The sequence below is a fragment of the Penicillium crustosum genome (genome assembly GCF_028827405.1).
Source record: "Penicillium crustosum strain IBT 35664 chromosome Unknown utg000002l_segment0_segment0, whole genome shotgun sequence".
NCBI lineage: Eukaryota > Fungi > Ascomycota > Eurotiomycetes > Eurotiales > Aspergillaceae > Penicillium > Penicillium crustosum.
The window spans coordinates 5,508,229-5,527,923 of record NW_026623123.1 but is presented as its reverse complement, the minus strand read 5'-3'; the positions used below and the strand labels follow the sequence as shown (position 1 = coordinate 5,527,923).

The window sequence follows — 19,695 nt, the reverse complement described above, 5'->3', positions numbered from 1 at the left end:
CCGGCCAATCTGACCATGGCAGTATGAGAAAGGGATAGTGTAAGGTTCAACTCAAACAAGTTGTATGTGTAAGATAAAGATATTGAAACAAGAATAGTGGGAAAACCCCGACATAGTAAGACAGGGTATCCTGCGTAGTTATTACATACAGTAGAATCACAAGAGCAGAGAGTGAAACAGGATTCAACAAAAGAAAGTCATGCTGCATCACGACTAAGAGCTCAAAAAGGCGCCAAATCCACGCGAAACTCAGCGTTTACTGAAAAATGAGACTGTTGCTGCGCGGGTCCGAGTGGGTTCTGGCTCGGGGGCTGGTGGGACTTCGGAATTGGGTGTGGTCGAGGCGCTGAGAGACTCGGAGGATGCTTGCCGGGAGAGTTGGGCAAGTTTGCCAATGAGTCTGGAAGAGATCAGTATAATGTTTCGATTAATACTCGGCATATATTTTGACTGACCTGTGATGCTCGCTGTACCAATCGTCATTGGCTGTGCGGATGTGCTTAAGCTGTTCCTGGATGCTTGCCATCTATGGAATCCATTAGTCTCTGTATACGCTAATATAGTCTTCATAATCATGTGAATGGGTGGAATGCGGGAAGATCTGATGAGTAGGAAGAGTTCTTCAATCGGGGATCTCCCACCGTTCCCTCAATGGATGGGCCTAGGTCCTCACCTTCCGTTGTGGCTGGACCCCCATCTTCAGCGTTCTCGCTACCCTCATCGGCTGTCGCCCACCGGCTAGCCTCCAAGCCCGAAGAGCTGCTCTTCTCCCCACTGTCCGCCTTCAGAACTGCGAGCTCGGTTTCGAGTTCACGGACCCGTCGCCGGCTGGCAGAGATATCGGAATCAACGTCGCCAAGCTGGTTTAGGAGGCCCATGTTCTTATCAATCTGATCGTTCAGGTCACGTTCGCCAGCTTCAAGCTTCTCGGACAAGGTCTTGTTTTGGTTCTTGCAATCTACAAGCGAGTCAGAGATAGCGGCGTTATCAGCCTTGACCTTGAGAAGCTGATCGCGGGATTCAGAGAGCTGCTTCATAATCGACTCAAGGTGCGACTTCTGGCTGTCTGAGTCCTTGGCAAGCTTTTCAAATTCACCGACCTGGGCGACAGCGGCCTGGTACTTCTCTCCAAGTGCAGCATGATCAGCCTGGATCTTGGCGAGCTCGGCTGAGTAACGACCCTCGATCTCCTTCGAAGCAGTGGTGGCAGATTCCTGAACGGCAAGGTGGGCTTTCTCGGAGTCAGCAAGCTTGGCCTGCAGATCAGCGACTGTCGCCTTCAATTCATCCAAAGCGGAGGTGTCTTGGGCAGCAGCCTTGGCCTGCGACAGCTCCTCGTTGACACTAGCCAGAGCTGCATCGTGGGCCTTCTGAAGGTCATCGATCTTGGTCTTGTTAGAAGCTTCGAGCTCCTCCCTGAGACCAGACAGCTTGGACTCGTTCATTGTAAGAAGCTGCTCGATTGCCTTTCCGTGCTCGGCATCGATCTCAGCAGCCTTGGAGGCTTGGGCAGCCTCAATCTCTGCCTGCAGCTTAGCTTTGGTCTCTTCGAAACCCTGCTGGAGTTCAGCAATTGCCTTGCTGTGCTCAGCATCGACATCAGCAGACTTGGAGGTTTGGGCAGCCTCAATCTCAGCCTGGAGCTTGGCTTTGGTCTCTTCAAAGCCCTTTTGCAATTCGGCGATTTGCTGCTCGTGAAGCTCGGCATCAGCTTTGCTAGAACTCTGCAAAGTGGAAAGCTCGGCTTGCAATTTCGCATGAGTCTCTTCGAATTGAGTCTGAAGTTCGGTGGTCTCCTTTTCGCGACCCTCGGTATGAGTAGCAATCTCACGAGCGTGGCTTTCAAGTACCGCATTCAATTCAGCCTCGAGTGACTGAACCCGGGTGGCGTGGGTAGACTCCAATTCCTTGTGCGTGGCAAGCAACTCATCGTGCTTCGCCTGGAGATCAGTGAGAGCGCTGACATGGGAGCCCGATGCCTCCTTGGCCCGCTCCAATTCGGATGCGAGCTGAGCAGCATGCTCAGCCTTCAACTCTTCCAAAGCTTGTGCGTGCTTTTCAGCCACACCAGCAGCCTCCAAGGTGTGTTGCTCGAGAAGGAATACGGCTTCTGCAGCCTTGTCCTCCAGAGCCTTCATCTTGTTGTCCTTCTGTACACCCTCTTGCTTGGAATGATCTTCGACATCCCGTAGAGTGCGGTGGATAGCTTCGGCTTCGGCTTGCTTGCTCTGCATCTCTTCGAGCAGCGCGTTGATTTTACCAGTGCCAGTGGTCAACTGCGATTCCAGCGACTCACACTTCTGTCGAAGAGCGTCAATCTCTTGGATGGCAAGGTCTTGGGCAGAGGCGTTTCCCTCATCCAGTGCACGGCGGGACTCGCCGAGAGCATTCTCGGAAGCCTCCAGCTTCTCCTGCAGCAATTTGAGTTCTGCTTCATGCTTGGTCTTAAGCTCAGCAACGGCATCTTCTTGTCCCTTCTGGGCGGCAGCCTTAGATGCCTCGAGGGCATCACGGAGTTCCTGGAGTTGCGTGGTGTGCTCTGCGCCGGTCGATTCCGCCGCCGCCATGGCGACAGTGAGCTTCTCCGCGTGGGAAGCCGAAATATCAGTGATAGCAGTTTCATGTTCAGTCTTGAGGCTTGCGATAGCAACCTCATGGGCAGCCTCTAACTCCTTAACCTTTGATGACAATTCAGTGGCCGCAGTGTCGCGTGCCTCCTGGAGCTCCGTTTGAACTTTCTCAAGGGCCTGCTTAAGCTTGGCGATTTCTTGATCCTTCTCAGCAATCAAAGTAGTCTGCTCAGAGCTTTCCTGGGTAACAGCTTCGGCCGCAGCAAGTTTCGCCTCGAGGGAGGCTACTTGCTCTTGAAGACCAGAGATACTCTCCTGGGCAGACTCTTCCGCGGCACGGACCTCCTGCTCCTTGAGCGTGTTCAGCTTCAGAATCTCCGTGTTAAGGTTCTCCATGACCTGGTCACGGCCCTTAATTTCTTGGTTGAAGTGTTCGAGGTCCAGAGCTTTCTCTTCCTCCAGGGCAAGCTTCTGGAACTCAATTTCCTTCTTCAGAGCAATGATCTGCTCCTCAAAGTGGGTAGCTGCGGACTTGTGCTCTGCCAGCTCTTTCTCGATGGCCTCAAGCTGAGTCTGATGTGTTGACTTTAGCTCGTCAAGAAGGGCAACTGTCTTGTCATCTCCTTCTGCGGCAGCGGATTGTCTAGCTTCTTCCAGATCCTTTTGCGAACTCTCCTCCAGCTCTTTCCGTTGGGACTCCGCTTCGTCTAGTCGTGCTTGCAGGGCCTGAAGCTCCTCGGCATGGGTCGATGTCAACTTCTCAATCTCTGCGGTGTGATCTGCGCGAATAGCCTCAGTTGCACCAGAATCACCCAAGGGCTCTTCGGCCGAGACAGAAAGCTGACTGAGCTTCTCATTGACAATCTCTAATTCAGTCTTCAAACTAGCGACGGTCTCCTCGCTCTCTGTAAGCTTAGTCTGGAGGGCCTGCAGCTTCTCGGAATCACCAGTTCGCGAAGTTGAGCCAGGAAGCGTGCTCAGTCGCCTCTTGGGGTCAGCCGTGGTGGCAGATCTGGCGGTGCTTGTAGTCGAAGTTGGCCGGGCAGTGGCAGGTCTAGTGGTGGAGGTGGAAGTGGCAGTCCGGCTTGCGGGTGTCGTCGACGAAGTCAACCTGCCCACGGGCTTGCTCGTCGAGGTCGCGGTGCGCGTAGTTGTAGTGGCGGGCTTCCTCTCAGCAGTGGGGCCAGCAACGCTCGATCTACGATCGATGGAAGAGGTAGGTTTGAGAGGAGCGCGGGTGGAGGTGGTACCGGCCATGGACATGCGCTTCGCGGTACCGGAGATTCCCCGCCTCTCATCTCCTGAGCTCGCCACAGACCGAGGCTTCTCATCTGCAGAGCTGCTGACTGACATGCGAGAGCGATGGGACGAGACGGTCGAGGTGCTCAGCGGTTTCCGGGTGCTTGTCGTGGTTGTGGGACGAGTGGGAGGTTTGTTCAGCGTGCCGGTGGTCGTTCGGGCTGTACCAGTCGTGGGTTTCGATGCAGAGGACGAGGTGGGACGTTTGGTAGTAGCTGTTCCAGATACAGGACGCTTCACGGTGCCAGGGCTAGCCTTACCCGGAGAGGCCGCGGGGCTTTCCTTGGACACCTCGGGGCTGGGTTTGACAAACTCTTCACCTCCGGAGACAACGCTCGACTCTATCGGGGTAGCTGGGGGCTCATTTTCATCGACCTCCACAGGGGCAGGGGTAACGACTGGTTCGTCGTTTGAGGACATATCGGTAGATTATTCGGAACTGGGGTATTAACGAGGGCAGGCTTCGTGGTAAGGTTCAGTTGGCGTGTACCAGTGAGCTGTCTGCAAAAATCGTGATGAGTTGTCAGCTCTGGTTGTGTAAATTCAGAACGCCTAAACATATGATTGCCCAACCGGTGCGCTGTCAACCCCAGATTTGGGCTCTCGAATTCATGCAACCCCAATAACCTCGTCAGGAGCTTGTAGCGTTCTGGGTACAAGCATGAAATACCATTGTCCCAGTCGCTCAAGGTAATACCGGTGTGCCTGCAGAGCTGGATGCCATTGTACAGCTCAAACGAAGCTCCCGTCTATAAACAAACACGCAGAAAAGAGAAGAATGTACTCACGCGCCGCACAACCGTTCCAATGTAAATACTTCACAGTTACTCAAAAGCTGATATCCAGACCAGGAGAAGTCCAGACCTCAAAAAAAAAAAAAAAAGCAAATAATCCGACAAAAGCAAACGGTGTCAAAATGCTTTAGGGAAGAAAAGGGGAAAGCGGGAAAAAGAGAAAGCGGTGTCAATTTAGGAGGGGGGGATCGCCGCTGCTCTATACTTTTGGACACTTTCTCAACACATCCCCCTAAAATGGGTCGTGCATCCGGGGTATCTCCTTACATTGGTCTTACTGTCATTCTAATATTCCAAAATAAATAGTTAAATAGTTATAACTAAAGGTTCAAAACCAGTCTTGTATACGGAGTATTGATTATTTGGTTTGCTTGGTATCCATCTATCATGTCCCCTAAAGTGCTGGCAAGCTTCTCCGTACCACCTTAGTAGGAACTAGTACCCAATATGTCTCAGGAGCAGAATCAGGAGCTCAAGGATGAAATTTCTCCTAAATATAACCGGACCTGAGTATCTCACCATATCACATCTATCGAATTTTTGCTAAATAACTACACTACTTTTCCCAAGCATATATAACTGCATATGTACATACATATATGTATGTAGTCAAACTTCAGCCGAGGTATATACCTAGGTAGTGTGTTGATAGTTGTCCATCCATGGATATTTAACACAATGCCTGTGGTTCGCAGTTTGTGGTTCGCGGATTGACCCACATGGGCATTCCACCTGGGCACATACCTAGGTACATACATACCTAAGGTTAGCCTGGAGGTACCTTACGTATACCCCGTGGACATTCCAAGGCTTTAGAAGTATAAAAGATTCAAATCTGATGTGATCTCTATGAGCTTCATTCTCGCAAAGGGGTATTTGAAATCAAATCTACGTAATGCGCCACCAATATCCCACTTAATCCTGTCTCTCAATCAAATCATGGGTCGTCCAATCCGAGTTTGATGGCTTGACCCTGGATATGTTGTAGGATGCGCTGGGAGAGTTGACCGCCAATTGTATTGTCACATTTGATATCGATATATCGATCTTCCCCTGTTGATACCGTCAGAATAGCACATAGCATGATAAATGAAAAGTCTTACCCTCATATGATTGTAAGCCATCACGGAGTGCAATCGTCTCTGCATGGGTCCACCGTCCACAAGAGATATGGCTGTCAACCTCTTCCAACTCAAATTGCCTGTACCCTAGAGGGCGTTGGGGGGTACGATGAGGTGTCTCACGTAGCCGGCCGTCGTTTAGCGCATCCTTGAGAGTCTTCACATGTCGCATCACCATTTTAGAACGAGCCATCACGCCCCCACTAATATCATAATGCATCTGGGCGAGGGAGGATATCCTATCACAGGACCCCCAAAGTAAATCCAGGATAATGCGAAATTGTCGCGCTCCCCGATCATTAATAGTCTTGTATGTCTTGAATCCGTGTATGATTAGGTCAATCAGTCGGGGAACAATATGGGCTTCAAGCTGATTGACCAGGTTTGCACCATCCTCTTCATCCTCCGGGGCTTCCGTGTAAATGATCCACTGGTTCTCTTTAAAGACGCTGTTCGCGATGAGGCTGCACTGGTTTTTCAAGGAAGAAGCTGAACCAGGGTCCTCGGCCATTGTTTCAAACAGACTTCGTAGCCGCCTAATGAGCTTTATGATACCCCTGAAATGGTCTTTTGCAGAGGGATCAGCGTGGGTCTTTAGAGTTTTCCTTGTTCTGCGCATTGCTTCCCAGGTGTCTTTGAAGCCAGATTCTTTGGTCGCCTCGGTCAGCCACGTGAAGATATCGGAGCGAGCGCTTCGATGGTCCTTATTTGGGTGGGGTGGCTCAATATTTGGTGTCTCTGGTACTTCCTGGAGCTGCGAGGCAACTTGAGATTCTCGAGCATCCGCTGACTCGCAACTTATATGTGTGCTATCCCTTTGGCTTCTTGGTACACCCTCGAGGATTTGCGCCTCGAGGGTGTCTGCATTTGCAATCTGCTGGGTGGGTGTTGAGTGATTCTGGTCTTCAGCTGAAGAATGATCATCCGCCTCTTCTTCATCTTCATATTCGGATCCGTCCGCAGATGCATCATCCTGTGTGTCTCTAGCTTCCTCTCCAGCTTGATTATCTGTCGCCTTTTCGCCTTCATGTTCAGGTCCGTCTCCAGGTCCATCGTCTTGTGTATTTGTAGCTTTGTATCCAAGCTGATCATCAGCTTGATCCTCATCGTCGGCCGGGAACAGATCGACTGGTTCGGGAAACGGGTCATATTCAGCTTGGCGCTGAAGCTCGTCCTGGTTCTCGCTCAATTCTTCCTCCCCGTTGTCGCCGGGTACATCTTGAATTGGTTCAGACTCCCTGTCGCCTGACCCGGATTCGTCGTTGCTGGGCTCGTTGTCTTCTTCATTGTCGGAAACGTTGGGAGGTGACTCCAGTCGCGTGGATCTAGGCACTGCACGGTTTCTCAAACTCAACCGGTTTGTATTTTTTGGTTCGGTTTGAGGGGTCCTTCGAGATTTGGTCGGGGAGGGGGAGATAGGAATATCAAAGATATCGCCATGGGTGGTGCGGCGCCTTTTGGGATCCTGTATGTTCGCGATATTGCGCCCGGGCGCATTGATATTATTCAAGAGCCCAAGGCTGTAGTCGGTAGATCTTTTCTTGGATTTTTTTGACGGCATCTTCAAAAACGCGTGGGGAAGTTAAAAAAATAAGCAAAGACGCGGTAAGGGAAGAGCTCTGGTGGAGCCGCAAATAACCTTGGAACATCCCGCTTCCCCCCTCCAACCTTCTTTCTCCCACTCCAACCTCAAGATATTCTCAAACATGGCTAACCCGGTGATTCGTGTGTTGTCCACTGTGGAATCTACACCGTACGCCTTTATCAAACCCAGCAAAAAGATCCACGAGTCGCAAGATGTATCGACTTTCCTGACCTCCAAAGCCTATACTGATATCATGACGTGGATACTACAACTCAACCGATCTATGTTTCCACTGAAGTCGGCCGATGATACTATACAAACTTGGACTCTCAACAGTGATGCGATACAATACTCCGCTCCAGTCCGACAATTGCAGCGACTTCTCTCGAAACTCGAAGATATCATACAGGAGGTCCCACCAGATACCGGCCCGCGGAGGTTTGGAAACATAAGCTTTCGAAGATGGTCCGAAGTCGTTGAAAGTCGCGCATCCGACCTGCTAAGAGAATGCCTACCGGCTGACCTCTTGGACAGGGGATCGTCGGGTGGCGGCAAAACGGCAGAGACGGAGTTGAAATCATATTTCTTAGGCAGCTGGGGAAGTGGCCAGCGATTGGACTACGGTACTGGTCATGAGCTGAGTTTCCTAGCCTTTCTGGGCGGAATATGGAAGCTGAATGGATTTCCCAACGCCGGTCCAGGGGTGGAGGAACGAGCCATCGTGGTCGGGGTGATCCATCCGTGTGTCCACCAAGAATCTACCACGCTGGATATGCTTCGTCCCTTACTGACTGTTATCACCTAGATACCTGCAACTTATCAGACTACTCATTAAGACATACAACCTTGAGCCTGCTGGCTCCCACGGCGTCTGGGGACTTGATGATCATTCCTTCGTCCCTTACATCTTTGGGTCTGCACAGCTATCGCCTGCAATCAATGATACTGATCTAACTCCCGAAGAAGGCTCACTGCCTAATGCACCCGACCCGGCTGGAGTCGCCAATGCAAAAGTTGTTGAAAGGGAACGCCAAACTAATCTATATTTCTCCGCTATCGGATTCATTTATGATGTGAAGAGAGGCCCGTTCTGGGAGCACAGCCCCATGTTGTTCGATATTTCTGGAATTCGAGCCGGCTGGGGCAAGATCAATAAGGTTCGCAGTCTTGATAATCAGTTGAGATGTTCGCGCTAACCGGTCACACCAGGGAATGATCAAGATGTATAACGCTGAAGTTCTCTCAAAATTCCCCGTGGTACAGCACTTCCCTTTCGGGTCCCTATTTAGCTGGGACCGTGATCCAAATGCGCCTGTGCCCCCTTCTACGGTTCATGCCACATCTGGTCCTCAGGCACGCCCTGTTGCGCCGGATTCTGGCCACCCTTCTGTTGCCGCTACCCGTCCTACTCCTGGAGCTGGCACTCAGGCTCCCTGGGCTAATTCCGGGGCAGGCGCCCAGGCTGTTCCCCCGATGGCCTCGACAGCAGCCCCGTGGGCTGGGGTGAGAAGAGAGGGGGTCCCGAACTCAATGCCTAGCGGTGCGACCAGAGTTCTCTCCGCTCTCCCGGATACTTCAAGGATGCCTCCGGGCCCCATGGCATCGACGAGAGCACCTTGGTCTGCTCAGTCTCGGCCTTCGCCTTCACAGAATGGTGATGCCGATGTGCATACCAAGGCTCCCTGGGCAAAATGATCATGAAAAAAAAAATCATACGAATAGTTACCAATATACACATGTTGAGGTCTTGTAACAACTAGTTCCTGTATCAATACGCAGGCACCCATCAACCCGCAATTGAGTCCCATGTGCTGTTTCCTCTGCCGGTGCAGTAGTAATGTGCTCTGGGGACCACCTGGGCACTTGTCTAAGAATATATCTATCTTAGTAACCTCGGTTCCACATCACAGACTTCTCATAGCCTCCGAGATTCGTGGCTCGGCCAATACCGGACCGAATAGGTTGTATGAACGAATCATAGTCATAGTTGATAGTCCACTGCCAAGGAAAATCGGGCCGGAGTCCACCCAATGCCAAGCCCTCGGGATCGGTTCTGCCTTAGGTATGCTCATTTGGGGGGCGAGGTGTTTATAATTTTCACCTGTTACACTGAGTCCAGATAATCAGATTAGAAGCACTGTTCAACATTGCGGCATCATGAATTGCCCATCTCGGACTGATGACACCTTGCTGCACGATGGGTGGAATCAGAACCCGCGCTTCCTTTCTCCGGACCTAACCACCCGCCAAGACCTCAATGGCATCTCAAACACCCGCGAGAACAAAGACGATGAGTCTGGTCCAGGCACTTTGCGGGGAAGCTCCAATTGTAAGGGCATTCTCCCGCTAGAAGAAAAGGATGCAGAGAATCATCTTGGCTTGGGGTGCGAGGCGTCCCTGACAATGTCAGGTATGAACAGCAAGCATATATTCAAGTGTTAACCTTCTAACGAGTGAACAGGACGCCTCGCTCCCCAAAATACTAACGTTGGAATCGGTCACGAAGGACTGAGCCCAAGTAACAATGTTTTCCTATCATCTAAGAGTATCAAGGCTTGGGCGTTGTGGCTCCTCTCCGTGCTTCTTGTCTCGGCAGCCATCTCCTTCAACAGTCTGAAGCAGTATTTCACATCTAAACAACCAATCATACTGGAAGCACCTGCTGTACAGCAGTATACAGAGCCAGTCAAACGATCAAGTTGTGCCCAGGGAGGTACCCGCGGTGCATACGACCTACCTCTACACGTTGCGGCCCTCTTCATCATCCTAGCCACTTCAAGCATTGCGTGCGCATTCCCCATCCTTGCAACTCGATTTCCACGAATGCACATCCCGCCCGCGTTCCTTTTTTTCGTCACTCATTTTGGAACTGGCGTCCTCATCGCCACGGCATTTGTGCATCTCCTTCCGACGGCGTTTACTTCGCTAGGAGACCCATGTCTCTCTAATTTCTGGACAAATGACTACCCAGCCATGCCGGGTGCCATTGCCTTAGGTGGTATATTCCTCGTCACGGTCATCGAAATGGTATTCAGTCCAGCCCAGAAAATCTGCCGTGGAGGAAATCAGGTCCCAGCCGAAAGACCAGCTTCTTGCCCTGCAGATGTGAGGCCAGGTCCAAATCCAACCCTTGATGTCCCTAGATATCCCGAGCATATTAGATCGCTGAGCTCGAACTCCGCTGGAATGGATGGCCGATCCCATTTGCGAGATATGGGTCCGCTAATTGGAAGGTCTGCGAGCATAAGTCGAGCTATCAATCGCATGGGCGAAGGCACTGAAGATATAGTTCGAGTTGCGTCTGCTTCTGATGTTCGAACTCATCACGAGAAGGATAACGGGGCTATACAGACAGACGTGGAGCGTCATGACGATACCTTCGCCTTAACCCCTGAGCAGAAGCAGAAGAAAGAGACCATGCAGGTCTACCTTCTTGAGATGGGCATTCTTTTCCACAGCGTGTTTATTGGCATGTCACTTAGTGTGTCAGTTGGCAATGAATTTGTGATCCTGCTGATTGCCATTGTATTCCATCGTGAGTTTTCCATATTCATCTAGTTGGTTGGAGCAGTGCATCTGACTAAATCAACAACAGAAACATTCGAAGGCCTGGCACTTGGGTCTCGCATCGCCTCACTTCCCTGGTCGGAAAAGCAGATCCAGCCCTGGATCATGTCCCTTGCGTACGGATGCACGTAAGTTAATTCCCAACTCACACCGGACGCAGCGGTTCTAACAAATATCTAGAACCCCAATCGGGCAGGCTATTGGCCTCGCAACCCATACACTCTACAGCCCCGACTCGGAGGTTGGTCTGCTCGTTGTTGGCGTCATGAATGCCATTTCAGCTGGACTTCTGATTTTTGCTTCCCTGGTGGAGTTGATGTCGGAAGACTTCCTCAGTGACGAGAGCTGGCGCATTCTCCGTGGCAAGAGAAGGGTTTATGCCTGCATCTTAGTATTTTTGGGTGCTTTCTGCATGAGCATCGTCGGTGCCTGGGCCTAAACGCCTCAGGATATAGATGCTCTGGAATATTTGGTCTTCCACAAGCTGCACAGTTGGATTCGTCCATCAGTAGAATTGCAACTGGTCTAACTTTCGAGCAAAGTCTGTATATAGAACGTTGGTAGGGGAAGTTTCATTATAATTGGCTTTCCAGTATATATATCAAAAATATAGACACCGGCAGAGGGGAGTTGGTTGTAACCCCCCAGTGTCAAGTTCGTGAGAATGTATTGCATCTCCTCAAGATAGGTTCAATAGAAGATGTCCTCTTATCTAAAATAATATGATTATTCAATGATATTAGTATATCCTACCGATCCTAGGTAGAGTTACTCCACTGCTATACCCCGAGACAAGCTGAGAAAAGAGACACTGACAATGAAAAACTAATATAGAAAAGGAGCAAAAAAGTAATCACTCCCAACTACTCCTGGTGAGGGTCGAAACCCTGACCAGTTTCGCCATTGCATAAGCTTCCCAATGCGGTATCACCCGGGGTCATTGTTCCACGTAGCAATCAGATGACCTCGTGTCTCTCACCCACTCGGCCACCCAGGGAGGATTTTGACAATATATTGTGACCTAAAGTCAAGTAGACCATTTGGAAATCATTTGGGGATCATTAAGACAAGATATCTATTAGCTGGCATTCATTATTACCACGCAACCTTACTAGGCCCCGTTCTCTCATCCATATCCCTCGTAGAATAGACCACCTAGGTATCATTGAAACAAGATATCCATTAGCTAGCATTCACCATCTACCACCCACCCCACCGGGCCCTGCTCTCTCGTCCATATTCTTCTTCATTGTAACCATACTATTCGTCACGCAGATCACTGGCTGTCCGGACAGAACTATCAATCCGTTGCCCTCGGAAATGGAGATCTCCACAGCAGCTGATCATCCCAACAATGTCACCATCTCCCAAAAACTCAATCCAACCTTCCTGGTGATCGTCAAAGCTCATTTCACCCTCGCTAGTCTCCCACCCACGCCACATAAACGGAATTCTGTCAAAGGAGGGTCTCATAGGTCGTTCTGGCATCCACAGCACACCCTCAAACATCCCGAACTCGTATGTCCCCCACATCTCCGTTCCGTTAAGGCGGAGGGATAAGGTGATTCCGTCAGATGGCATAGCATGTGGCCATTGGTCTTCAATATCAGAGGAACGAACTTCGTACGTCCCATTGAGTAGACCCAGGGTGTGTTTCAGGGTTCGGGGTGGAGATGGTGGGTCTAAGTATGCCTCGGACTCGCTCGCATTGCCATTGTCCATCTGGTCATCTATAGCACCATAAGGGTGCTCTCCTTTCTGCTCAAGTAAGTTAGTTACGTACCCTTTACGTTTGTCAACGGAGAAGATATTTACCATCCCACAGGCAACTTCGTACGAGGGGGGCACATCCTGGTACTCGGGCTGCTCATACCATCCACTCGGCTCAGGGTGGTTTCTAGTGGGCACATTCGTGTTGTATTGTCCTTTTTTGCTAGACACGCGGCGTTTAGTGGTCTGTGGTTGATTGGGTGTCTCCTTGTCATTCGAGGCTCTCTTTCTCTTGACCGGGGCAGTTAGAGGCGTAGTAGGCTTGGCGGCTGTGGGTTTAGCAGCAGGTTTGGTCGCTGCGGCTAAAATTGCAGTGGCTTTGGGGGTGAATGTCCTGGGGGCTGTAGCCTTCTTGGGGGCAGGCTTAGGCGTAGCAAGTTTAGCAGCAGCAGGTTTGGCCACAGTAGCTTTGGAGCCAATGGTCCTGGGAGCTGTATCTTTTTTTGGTAGAGCAGCTTTGGTAGCCGCAGGTTTGGCCACGGCTTTGGCTGTGGTAGTCTTGCTCTCGGTGGTTTTGGACGCGACAGTCTTAGAAACTGTAACAGTCTTGGTAGTAATAGTCTTCGTCGTTGTGATCTTGGTATTGGCCTGTGGATTTTCCTCCGAATCCTGTTTTTTCCATTCCTTCTTCAGATTCCTTTCGATTTGTAGGCTTTCCTTGGGGACACTCAAGGCGCCGTCTTGCACGGCTTTCAAAAGCCGCATCTTGGCAGTCGCCTTGACCTTTGACGGCGGCAGGCCATAGTGAAGGAGCTGTGCTTCATACCAATGGCCTGGGTGGTCTGGTGTGCTCTTGTCTGTAGTCACGGTATCGTAAAGGGCTTTTATCTCAGCTGGAGCTGCACGGCGGTGGATCTGCCCTCCCGACGCGGCGACATAAAATGTGTCGACATTGTATGAGAATTTGCCGTTGGTGACAGGCGGCATGATAGGTTCAATGTTAGTCTAAAAGGAGTGAAGATACGCAGTAAGAAGAGATCAGTACGGAGTAGAAGATACTAGTAGGGGATCGGATGTTGACAGAGGTGGGGCCACGACCCCACCTTGATCTGCCTCATCTTCACCCCAAACTTTAATTTCTTCTATCTCTTCTTTGCCTTTCTCAGATATATAGCTATACAAATCTTGATTATTGACCTTTGTAGACTCGTTTAGGTATATACACTCAAGGATGTTATGTTTAACATTTGGGTATCATTCATGAAAAGTCCACAGGAGGGAGCCCCCTCTGTTCCAGGGCCACCTGGACACTGTACTGCATGGTCTCTATAGCCTCTTCCCAGCTTATAGTTCCCTCAGGCCGGGACCCTGTTAGCTCTTTAGACCCCTGTTGCGAATGATCACCCACCAACCACATCAGCCAACGCACCACTGAAACGGCTTTGTCCACGTCCTTCTCTTGCAATGCCACACTGGACAGATATTTACATAACGAAGTAACGTCATCACCATATGGACCACCAGCTGCAAAGACTTCATGCCATGAGCCAACAGCATCTCGCAAATCTGGTAATTGGGACAGGCGCTGTGATGTAAAGACAGGACGCTTGGGGAGAGGGGGCAGAGGTAGAAATTTCTCTACAGCAACTGGTGCAGGAGGAGCTTCCTGTGCCCGGGATGGAGGTCCTTGTGCAGGTTCAGTGGCTCGCGGACGTTGTTGCATGCGAAAACGGTTTTGTTCTTCGAGAAGCTCTTGTCTGATATCTTCAGGTAAAGCAGCAAGAAATTCGGCTGAAGGTTCGGCTGGCTCTTCGATATTCGGTGACGCCTGTCTAGACAAGGCCTCTTCTTCAATACTAGCAGATACGGCTGCTGGGCGTGGAAAAACGAACCCAAAGCTGGATTGGTTCAGAGGCTTGGGCTTAGGCTTGTTGGCGATCGTTGCTGACTTGGGTGGGCGGCCACGCCTCTTTCTGGGGGTGAGACCGGCCTTCTCAGCTTAAGAGAACTAGATGTTGATGGGCGCGACTCTGATACTTCCGGCGCGAGCGGCGGGGCAGCGTTAGTTGCTGGATAGTTATAATAACCTAATACTTCTTGACGAACATCTTCAGGCAATGCCGCCAATGCGTCTGGGTCCAGCTGGGACTGCGGAGGGAGGTCTGCTTGGATAGGCTGCCGTGACTCACGCGGGAGAGGACAAGGAGACCCAGAACGAGAATTATGTCGCGGCTTTGCTTGTGCAACAAGCCTTGACCTGATGTCTCTGGGTAGTTCAGCAAGGACTTTGGGATCTGTTTGAGTGGGCATAATAAACTGGGTCCCCGAGATGTTGAGTGGCTTGTGGGCACTATCGCTGAGTACTGGATCCGCTTGAATACGAACAGAGTCATCTTTCTGCGGACTCTCCAGCTCGTCGGGGTCTGCATCTGGAATGATTTTCTTGCGAGGTGGGGATTTCTGGAAGTTGAGTTGTCGCTGGCTGCTCTCGGAGCCTGAAGGGCCAGACTTGATCGGTTCAAGTTTAGTCATTTGCACACCCAGACCTCTCAAGTCTCCAGGTGAAAAGTTGAAGCTTCTCAACATCGATATTGCTTCTTTCCCAATGACTTCCGGTACATTGGTCGCAACACCAAGGGCGACGCTTTTGTTGAATGTATCACACTTTCCATGGCCGAGATGCTTAACCGGTTCCAGTGGAGCGTCCATCGATCGACGCATGACCTTTAGGGTGAGCTGTTTCCCCTTCACCAGATTTTCTACCAATCTTCGATTCAGCTCCTCGCACAGAGAACGCACAAAGTCATCTGCTTGGTCCTGATTGACAAACCGAATCCCCCAGTTGACCTCGGCCGAAACAGATTTCCTTATGGTTTGATCGCCGACTTCTGTTCGGTCGATTCCACGAGCATACTCCCATAATTTAATTCCAGTTTTGGGTCCCAGGCCAGATATCAGTCTCTCCTTCGGGAGATCTCGAATATCTTTGACAAACTTCACACTCAGCTCTTCGAGTTTAATTGCCATGCTATTCCCCACTCCAGGGAGATCACGAACAGCGAGATCTCCAATAAAGCCCAGAACAGCATCTGGCTTCAATTGGAACTGCCCAGCAGGCTTGGCTTTTCTGAGAGACACTTTTGCGAGCAGAACATTGTTGCCAATTCCGACAGAGACTGCGCATCCGGTCCTCTCTTTGATTGAATCGCGTAAGCCTTGGGCAATTTCGTCCGCTTTAGCTTGCTCACGATAAATTGATCCTTCTGATATAGCCTTTCCATCTGAGCCGCCAGCTTCCACACATAGATTTGTGACGTCAATCAAAGCCTCATCGATACTGACACTCTGCACGGTACCATCAATGGCAAGTATCGAGGAGTAGAACTTGCGACTCGCATCTTCATAGGCAGGGAAATCATAAGGCAAGACTTTGAGTTCGGGGCATAATTGCAAAGCACCTTTCATCCACATCCCATTCTTAACACCTCGAGCACGTGCAGGATAATTACAACTAGCAATCTCGGAGCCTGACCCAGTGCCATGGGCGATAGCAACCGGCTTGTCTTGGAGTTCGGGGTGATTTAGGACTGAGACAGCTGCAAAAAATGAGTCAAAGTCCACATGTAGAATGTACCTTCTTGATCCAGGTACAGGTTTCTTTTTCGGTATCTGAGACTGTGCATTTTCCTTCGTTGCAGCCTGCAGTTGGGCTTTCAGATCTGCCTTCCAGGTTGACAGATGATGGAGGCGAGACTCTCTATAATACTGCTGTAGGAATTCCGGGTTGACAACAGAGGACTTCTGCATCCTTGGGTCGGAAAGGAGCTGTGCGTTGTATTCTTCAGAAGTCAAAGCGGGTTTTGTTATACTTGTTTGGGCGAGAGGCGAGGTTGATTCGAGGTCAACCAATGGATCTAGTGAGGTGGGCACATGATCGGGATTGAGAGCTTGATGTGGCATTGTGGATTGGGCTACATCGCGGGCTGATGTCTCTTCTTGATGTTGAGGGCCATGATCTTGCTGCTCTTTCTCCATAGTGAAGCTAGGGAAGTCTCCATAGTCCGACTGGGATGGCTGGCTCAGCATGGTTGGTGTGACCGTCTGTGCGGCTTTGGACCGGGTAGATGGAGTTACAGGCTTTGATGAAGAGCCAAGACCCTGTTCGGTTTTGCTCATATCTCGGAGCTGAGAGCTATACCAGTTGGCCCTTGATTGGTCTTTGTAACCTGTGCGAAGGCTATTCGTCTGGCTGGTAAACCGGCCATCATCAAACTTGAGCACCCGCTGTGCATGACCTTCATCTACTATTCTAAATTCATCCCATGGCAGCAGACGTCCCGCTTTGATACTGTCTGTCACCCAGGTAGGTTTCACTATACGGTAGCGGCGGAACTCCTCACGCTTCTTGGGTGTCAGAGCACTGGCGATGATATGAGTTGCGGCAGTCTTTCCATCTAGATATTGAAGGAATCCACCCCCATGGCTGACAATCAGACGGTGCAGATCTTGCAAGGAAGGTTGGGTGTACCCATTGACATGGGCAACTACACCACGGAATATTGGCGGGCAATCGCCAGCTGATGCTCGAATTTCCGCATCAAGATTCTGCAATTTCATTTTTTTCCGGCGCATGTAGTCCCCGAACCCGCCAAAGCTGGAGGCCTCATACTCCTCTCCTCCTTCATCATTGAAGTCATCTAGACACAGTCAGATAAGATCAAAGACTGATATTTGGACTGAACGTACGATTTTCAATGCGTTTGCGCACTGCACTAGAGTTTATCTCATGACGGGAGCCCATGTTGGGCTGCAAAGACCATCATGACCGATAAGAGAGTATAAAGACAAAAAGAGAGCAGGCGTTAGTTACCCTTTCGCACGAAACTCGGTAATCATCACGTGTATCCAAGCTTTCAGAAAGCGGTCACCTGTGGCAATACATCAGCGGTGAATGATTCTTTGATCTCATTGATCGATTTTTTTTCTCCAATTTTTTGCCGCATCTGTTGCTTGGTAGCATCTTTTCTTTTCTTCTCTTTTCTTTCCTTCATCCACATCTGTTTCCACGTGGTTCATTCTCTTTTTGAACTTGATTCTTTTTCATCTCCCCCAATCTACTCTAATTACTCACAATGTCTGCTGTTCAGCCTGTCGCAGTCTACGCGCTCCGGGTTCCTCCCGGAGCCATGGTTCAAGCAGTCCCCAACGCTGCTGCTTCGGTCAGTCTTACTGTGATCATGAATTAACTGATGATTTGTGCTGACATTGAATCTAGTTCCGCATCAGCATGGCCGCTATTGATCCCGATGAGGCCCCAGAGTACGAGGATGACCAGGACTCTAGCAAGCCTTCCCGCTCCACTCTGAAGATTGTTCGCGCTCCTCCCGGTCTTGACCTCGATGAGGATGATGAGGATGATGAGGACTACAGTGATGAGGATGAGGAGGAATCTGATGACGAAGAGGAGTCCAACGGTGGCCCTAGCGACAAGGAGAAGGCCCGCAAGCTTAAGGCTGCTGCTGCCCTCAAGAACCTCGAGGACGCCATGGAGGAAGATGATGATGAGGAGGATGATGAGGAGGACTTTGACCTGAAGGCTGCCATCTCCAAGCTCATCAAGGGTAAGGGCCCTGCCCTTGACGATGAGGACTCCGAGTCCGAGGAGGGCCTGGAGCTCGATGAGAACGTTATCTGCACCCTCAGCCCCAGCCAGGTAAGACAAACACCCTCTTTCATTTTACAACTCGATGAATACAGGCATCTAATACCCCTATAGAACTACCAACAGCCTCTGGATATCACTGTCTGCGAGGGTGAGCCCGTGTTCTTCAAGGTCACCGGTAACCACACTGTCTTCCTGACCGGTAACTACGTCATTGGTCTCGATGAGGGTCACGACCACGACCACGACCATGACCACGATGATGAGGACGAGGATGACTACGACCTCTCTCCCGATGAGGATGAGCTCGACATGGATGACCTCATGGCCATGCAGGATGATGATGAGAGCGATGACCTTGATGACCTTGAGGACCCCAGAATCACCGAGGTCGAGAGCGAGGAGGAGGCCCCTAAGCTTGTTGAGTCCAAGAAGGGCAAGAACAAGCGCGCCGCTGAGGAGGAAGTCACCCTCGATGATCTGATGGCTAAGGCCAACAAGGCCAAGTCTACCAAGGCCGAGGAGCCCGCCTTGACTAAGGCCCAGCAGAAGAAGCTCAAGAAGAACAACGGCGATGCCGCCGCTGTTGAGCCTAAGGAGGCCAAGAAGGACGCTAAGAAGGAGGAGAAGAAGGAGGCCAAGACCGACAAGAAGGTCCAGTTCGCCAAGAACCTCGAGCAAGGCCCTACCCCCTCCGGCGACAAGCCCACCGGCACTCTCGGCGTTAAGGAGATCCGTGGAGTCAAGCTGGACGACAAGAAGCTTGGTAAGGGTGTTGCTGCCAAGAGCGGTAACACCGTCGCTATGCGCTACATCGGCAAGCTCGAGGACGGCAAGGTCTTCGACTCCAACAAGAAGGGCAAGCCTTTCACCTTCAAGCTCGGACGTGGCGAGGTCATCAAGGGCTGGGACATTGGTGTCGCCGGCATGGCTGTCGGTGGTGAGCGTCGCATCTCCATCCCTCCTTCTCTCGCATACGGCAAGAAGGCTCTCCCCGGCATTCCTGCCAACTCTAAGCTTATCTTCGACGTCAAGCTCCTCGAGATCAAGTAAACTACTCGACATTGCCATCCGTCTTTTCATCGGGGTGTTTGAGGTTACCGGTTCAATTGCATCATTCCTGTGATATCCATTGCTGTCTCTTTTTTCAGTTCACTCCCCCACTGCATTTGGCAGGGATGAGATGATCGCGAGGAATTTGTATCCCTGCATGGAAAAAGTGACCATTTATTGCTGTTTATTATATACTTTGTACTAGTTTCTTTATGAATTGATCATATCATTGAGTCTTAATTTCTATTCCATTTTATATTTTTGTAAAAAGTTGTAAAAAACACAAAAAAAATATGGAGCCGTATACGTCGCCTTCTTGCCCTTAGGTCGCAAG

General features: G+C 50.6%; 7 protein-coding genes across 7 annotated transcripts; 3 read left to right on the top strand and 4 right to left on the bottom strand.

Moving 5' to 3' along the window:
- Nucleotides 1-249: 249 nt before the first annotated feature.
- On the bottom strand, nucleotides 250-4,289 carry N7487_005592 (M protein repeat protein; the record flags this gene model as incomplete). Its single annotated transcript, XM_056873339.1, has 3 exons — nucleotides 250-400; nucleotides 456-526; nucleotides 642-4,289. 3 exons carry the CDS (start codon nucleotides 4,287-4,289, stop codon nucleotides 250-252), a joined length of 3,870 nt encoding a protein of 1,289 aa, XP_056731059.1.
- A 1,311-nt stretch (nucleotides 4,290-5,600) lies between these two features.
- N7487_005591 (uncharacterized protein) lies at nucleotides 5,601-7,345 on the bottom strand (the record flags this gene model as incomplete). The annotated part of the gene is made up of 2 exons (XM_056873338.1): nucleotides 5,601-5,716; nucleotides 5,767-7,345. The coding sequence occupies 2 exons, from the start codon at nucleotides 7,343-7,345 to the stop codon at nucleotides 5,601-5,603; spliced, it is 1,695 nt and encodes a 564-aa protein (XP_056731058.1).
- A 145-nt stretch (nucleotides 7,346-7,490) lies between these two features.
- N7487_005590 (serine/threonine-protein phosphatase 2A activator) lies at nucleotides 7,491-9,064 on the top strand (the record flags this gene model as incomplete). The annotated part of the gene is made up of 3 exons (XM_056873337.1): nucleotides 7,491-8,110; nucleotides 8,175-8,526; nucleotides 8,579-9,064. The coding sequence occupies 3 exons, from the start codon at nucleotides 7,491-7,493 to the stop codon at nucleotides 9,062-9,064; spliced, it is 1,458 nt and encodes a 485-aa protein (XP_056731057.1).
- A 462-nt stretch (nucleotides 9,065-9,526) lies between these two features.
- Nucleotides 9,527-11,375, top strand: zrfD (putative plasma membrane zinc ion transporter; the record flags this gene model as incomplete). The annotated part of the gene is made up of 4 exons (XM_056873336.1): nucleotides 9,527-9,779; nucleotides 9,831-10,904; nucleotides 10,965-11,064; nucleotides 11,117-11,375. 4 exons carry the CDS (start codon nucleotides 9,527-9,529, stop codon nucleotides 11,373-11,375), a joined length of 1,686 nt encoding a protein of 561 aa, XP_056731056.1.
- An 821-nt stretch (nucleotides 11,376-12,196) lies between these two features.
- Nucleotides 12,197-13,633, bottom strand: N7487_005588 (uncharacterized protein; the record flags this gene model as incomplete). The annotated part of the gene is made up of 1 exon (XM_056873335.1): nucleotides 12,197-13,633. One exon carries the CDS (start codon nucleotides 13,631-13,633, stop codon nucleotides 12,197-12,199), a length of 1,437 nt encoding a protein of 478 aa, XP_056731055.1.
- A 271-nt stretch (nucleotides 13,634-13,904) lies between these two features.
- N7487_005587 (putative DNA damage repair protein Mus42) lies at nucleotides 13,905-17,447 on the bottom strand (the record flags this gene model as incomplete). The annotated part of the gene is made up of 3 exons (XM_056873334.1): nucleotides 13,905-14,644; nucleotides 14,734-17,343; nucleotides 17,393-17,447. 3 exons carry the CDS (start codon nucleotides 17,445-17,447, stop codon nucleotides 13,905-13,907), a joined length of 3,405 nt encoding a protein of 1,134 aa, XP_056731054.1.
- Nucleotides 17,448-17,651: 204 nt separating this feature from the next.
- N7487_005586 (FKBP-type peptidyl-prolyl cis-trans isomerase) lies at nucleotides 17,652-19,590 on the top strand. The gene is made up of 3 exons (XM_056873333.1): nucleotides 17,652-17,865; nucleotides 17,922-18,359; nucleotides 18,423-19,590. Exons 1-3 carry the CDS (start codon nucleotides 17,779-17,781, stop codon nucleotides 19,359-19,361), a joined length of 1,464 nt encoding a protein of 487 aa, XP_056731053.1. The 5' UTR covers nucleotides 17,652-17,778; the 3' UTR covers nucleotides 19,362-19,590.
- The last annotated feature ends 105 nt before the right edge of the window (nucleotides 19,591-19,695 follow it).

Bases quoted from the DNA above. Each gene is read 5' to 3' on its own strand.
- N7487_005586 (XM_056873333.1), top strand. From the start codon at position 17,779: ATGTCTGCTGTTCAGCCTGTCGCAGTCTACGCGCTCCGGGTTCCTCCC. The intron at 17,866-17,921 runs GTCAGTCTTACT...CATTGAATCTAG, and splicing joins TCCCCAACGCTGCTGCTTCG to TTCCGCATCAGCATGGCCGC. The intron at 18,360-18,422 runs GTAAGACAAACA...ATACCCCTATAG, and splicing joins GCACCCTCAGCCCCAGCCAG to AACTACCAACAGCCTCTGGA.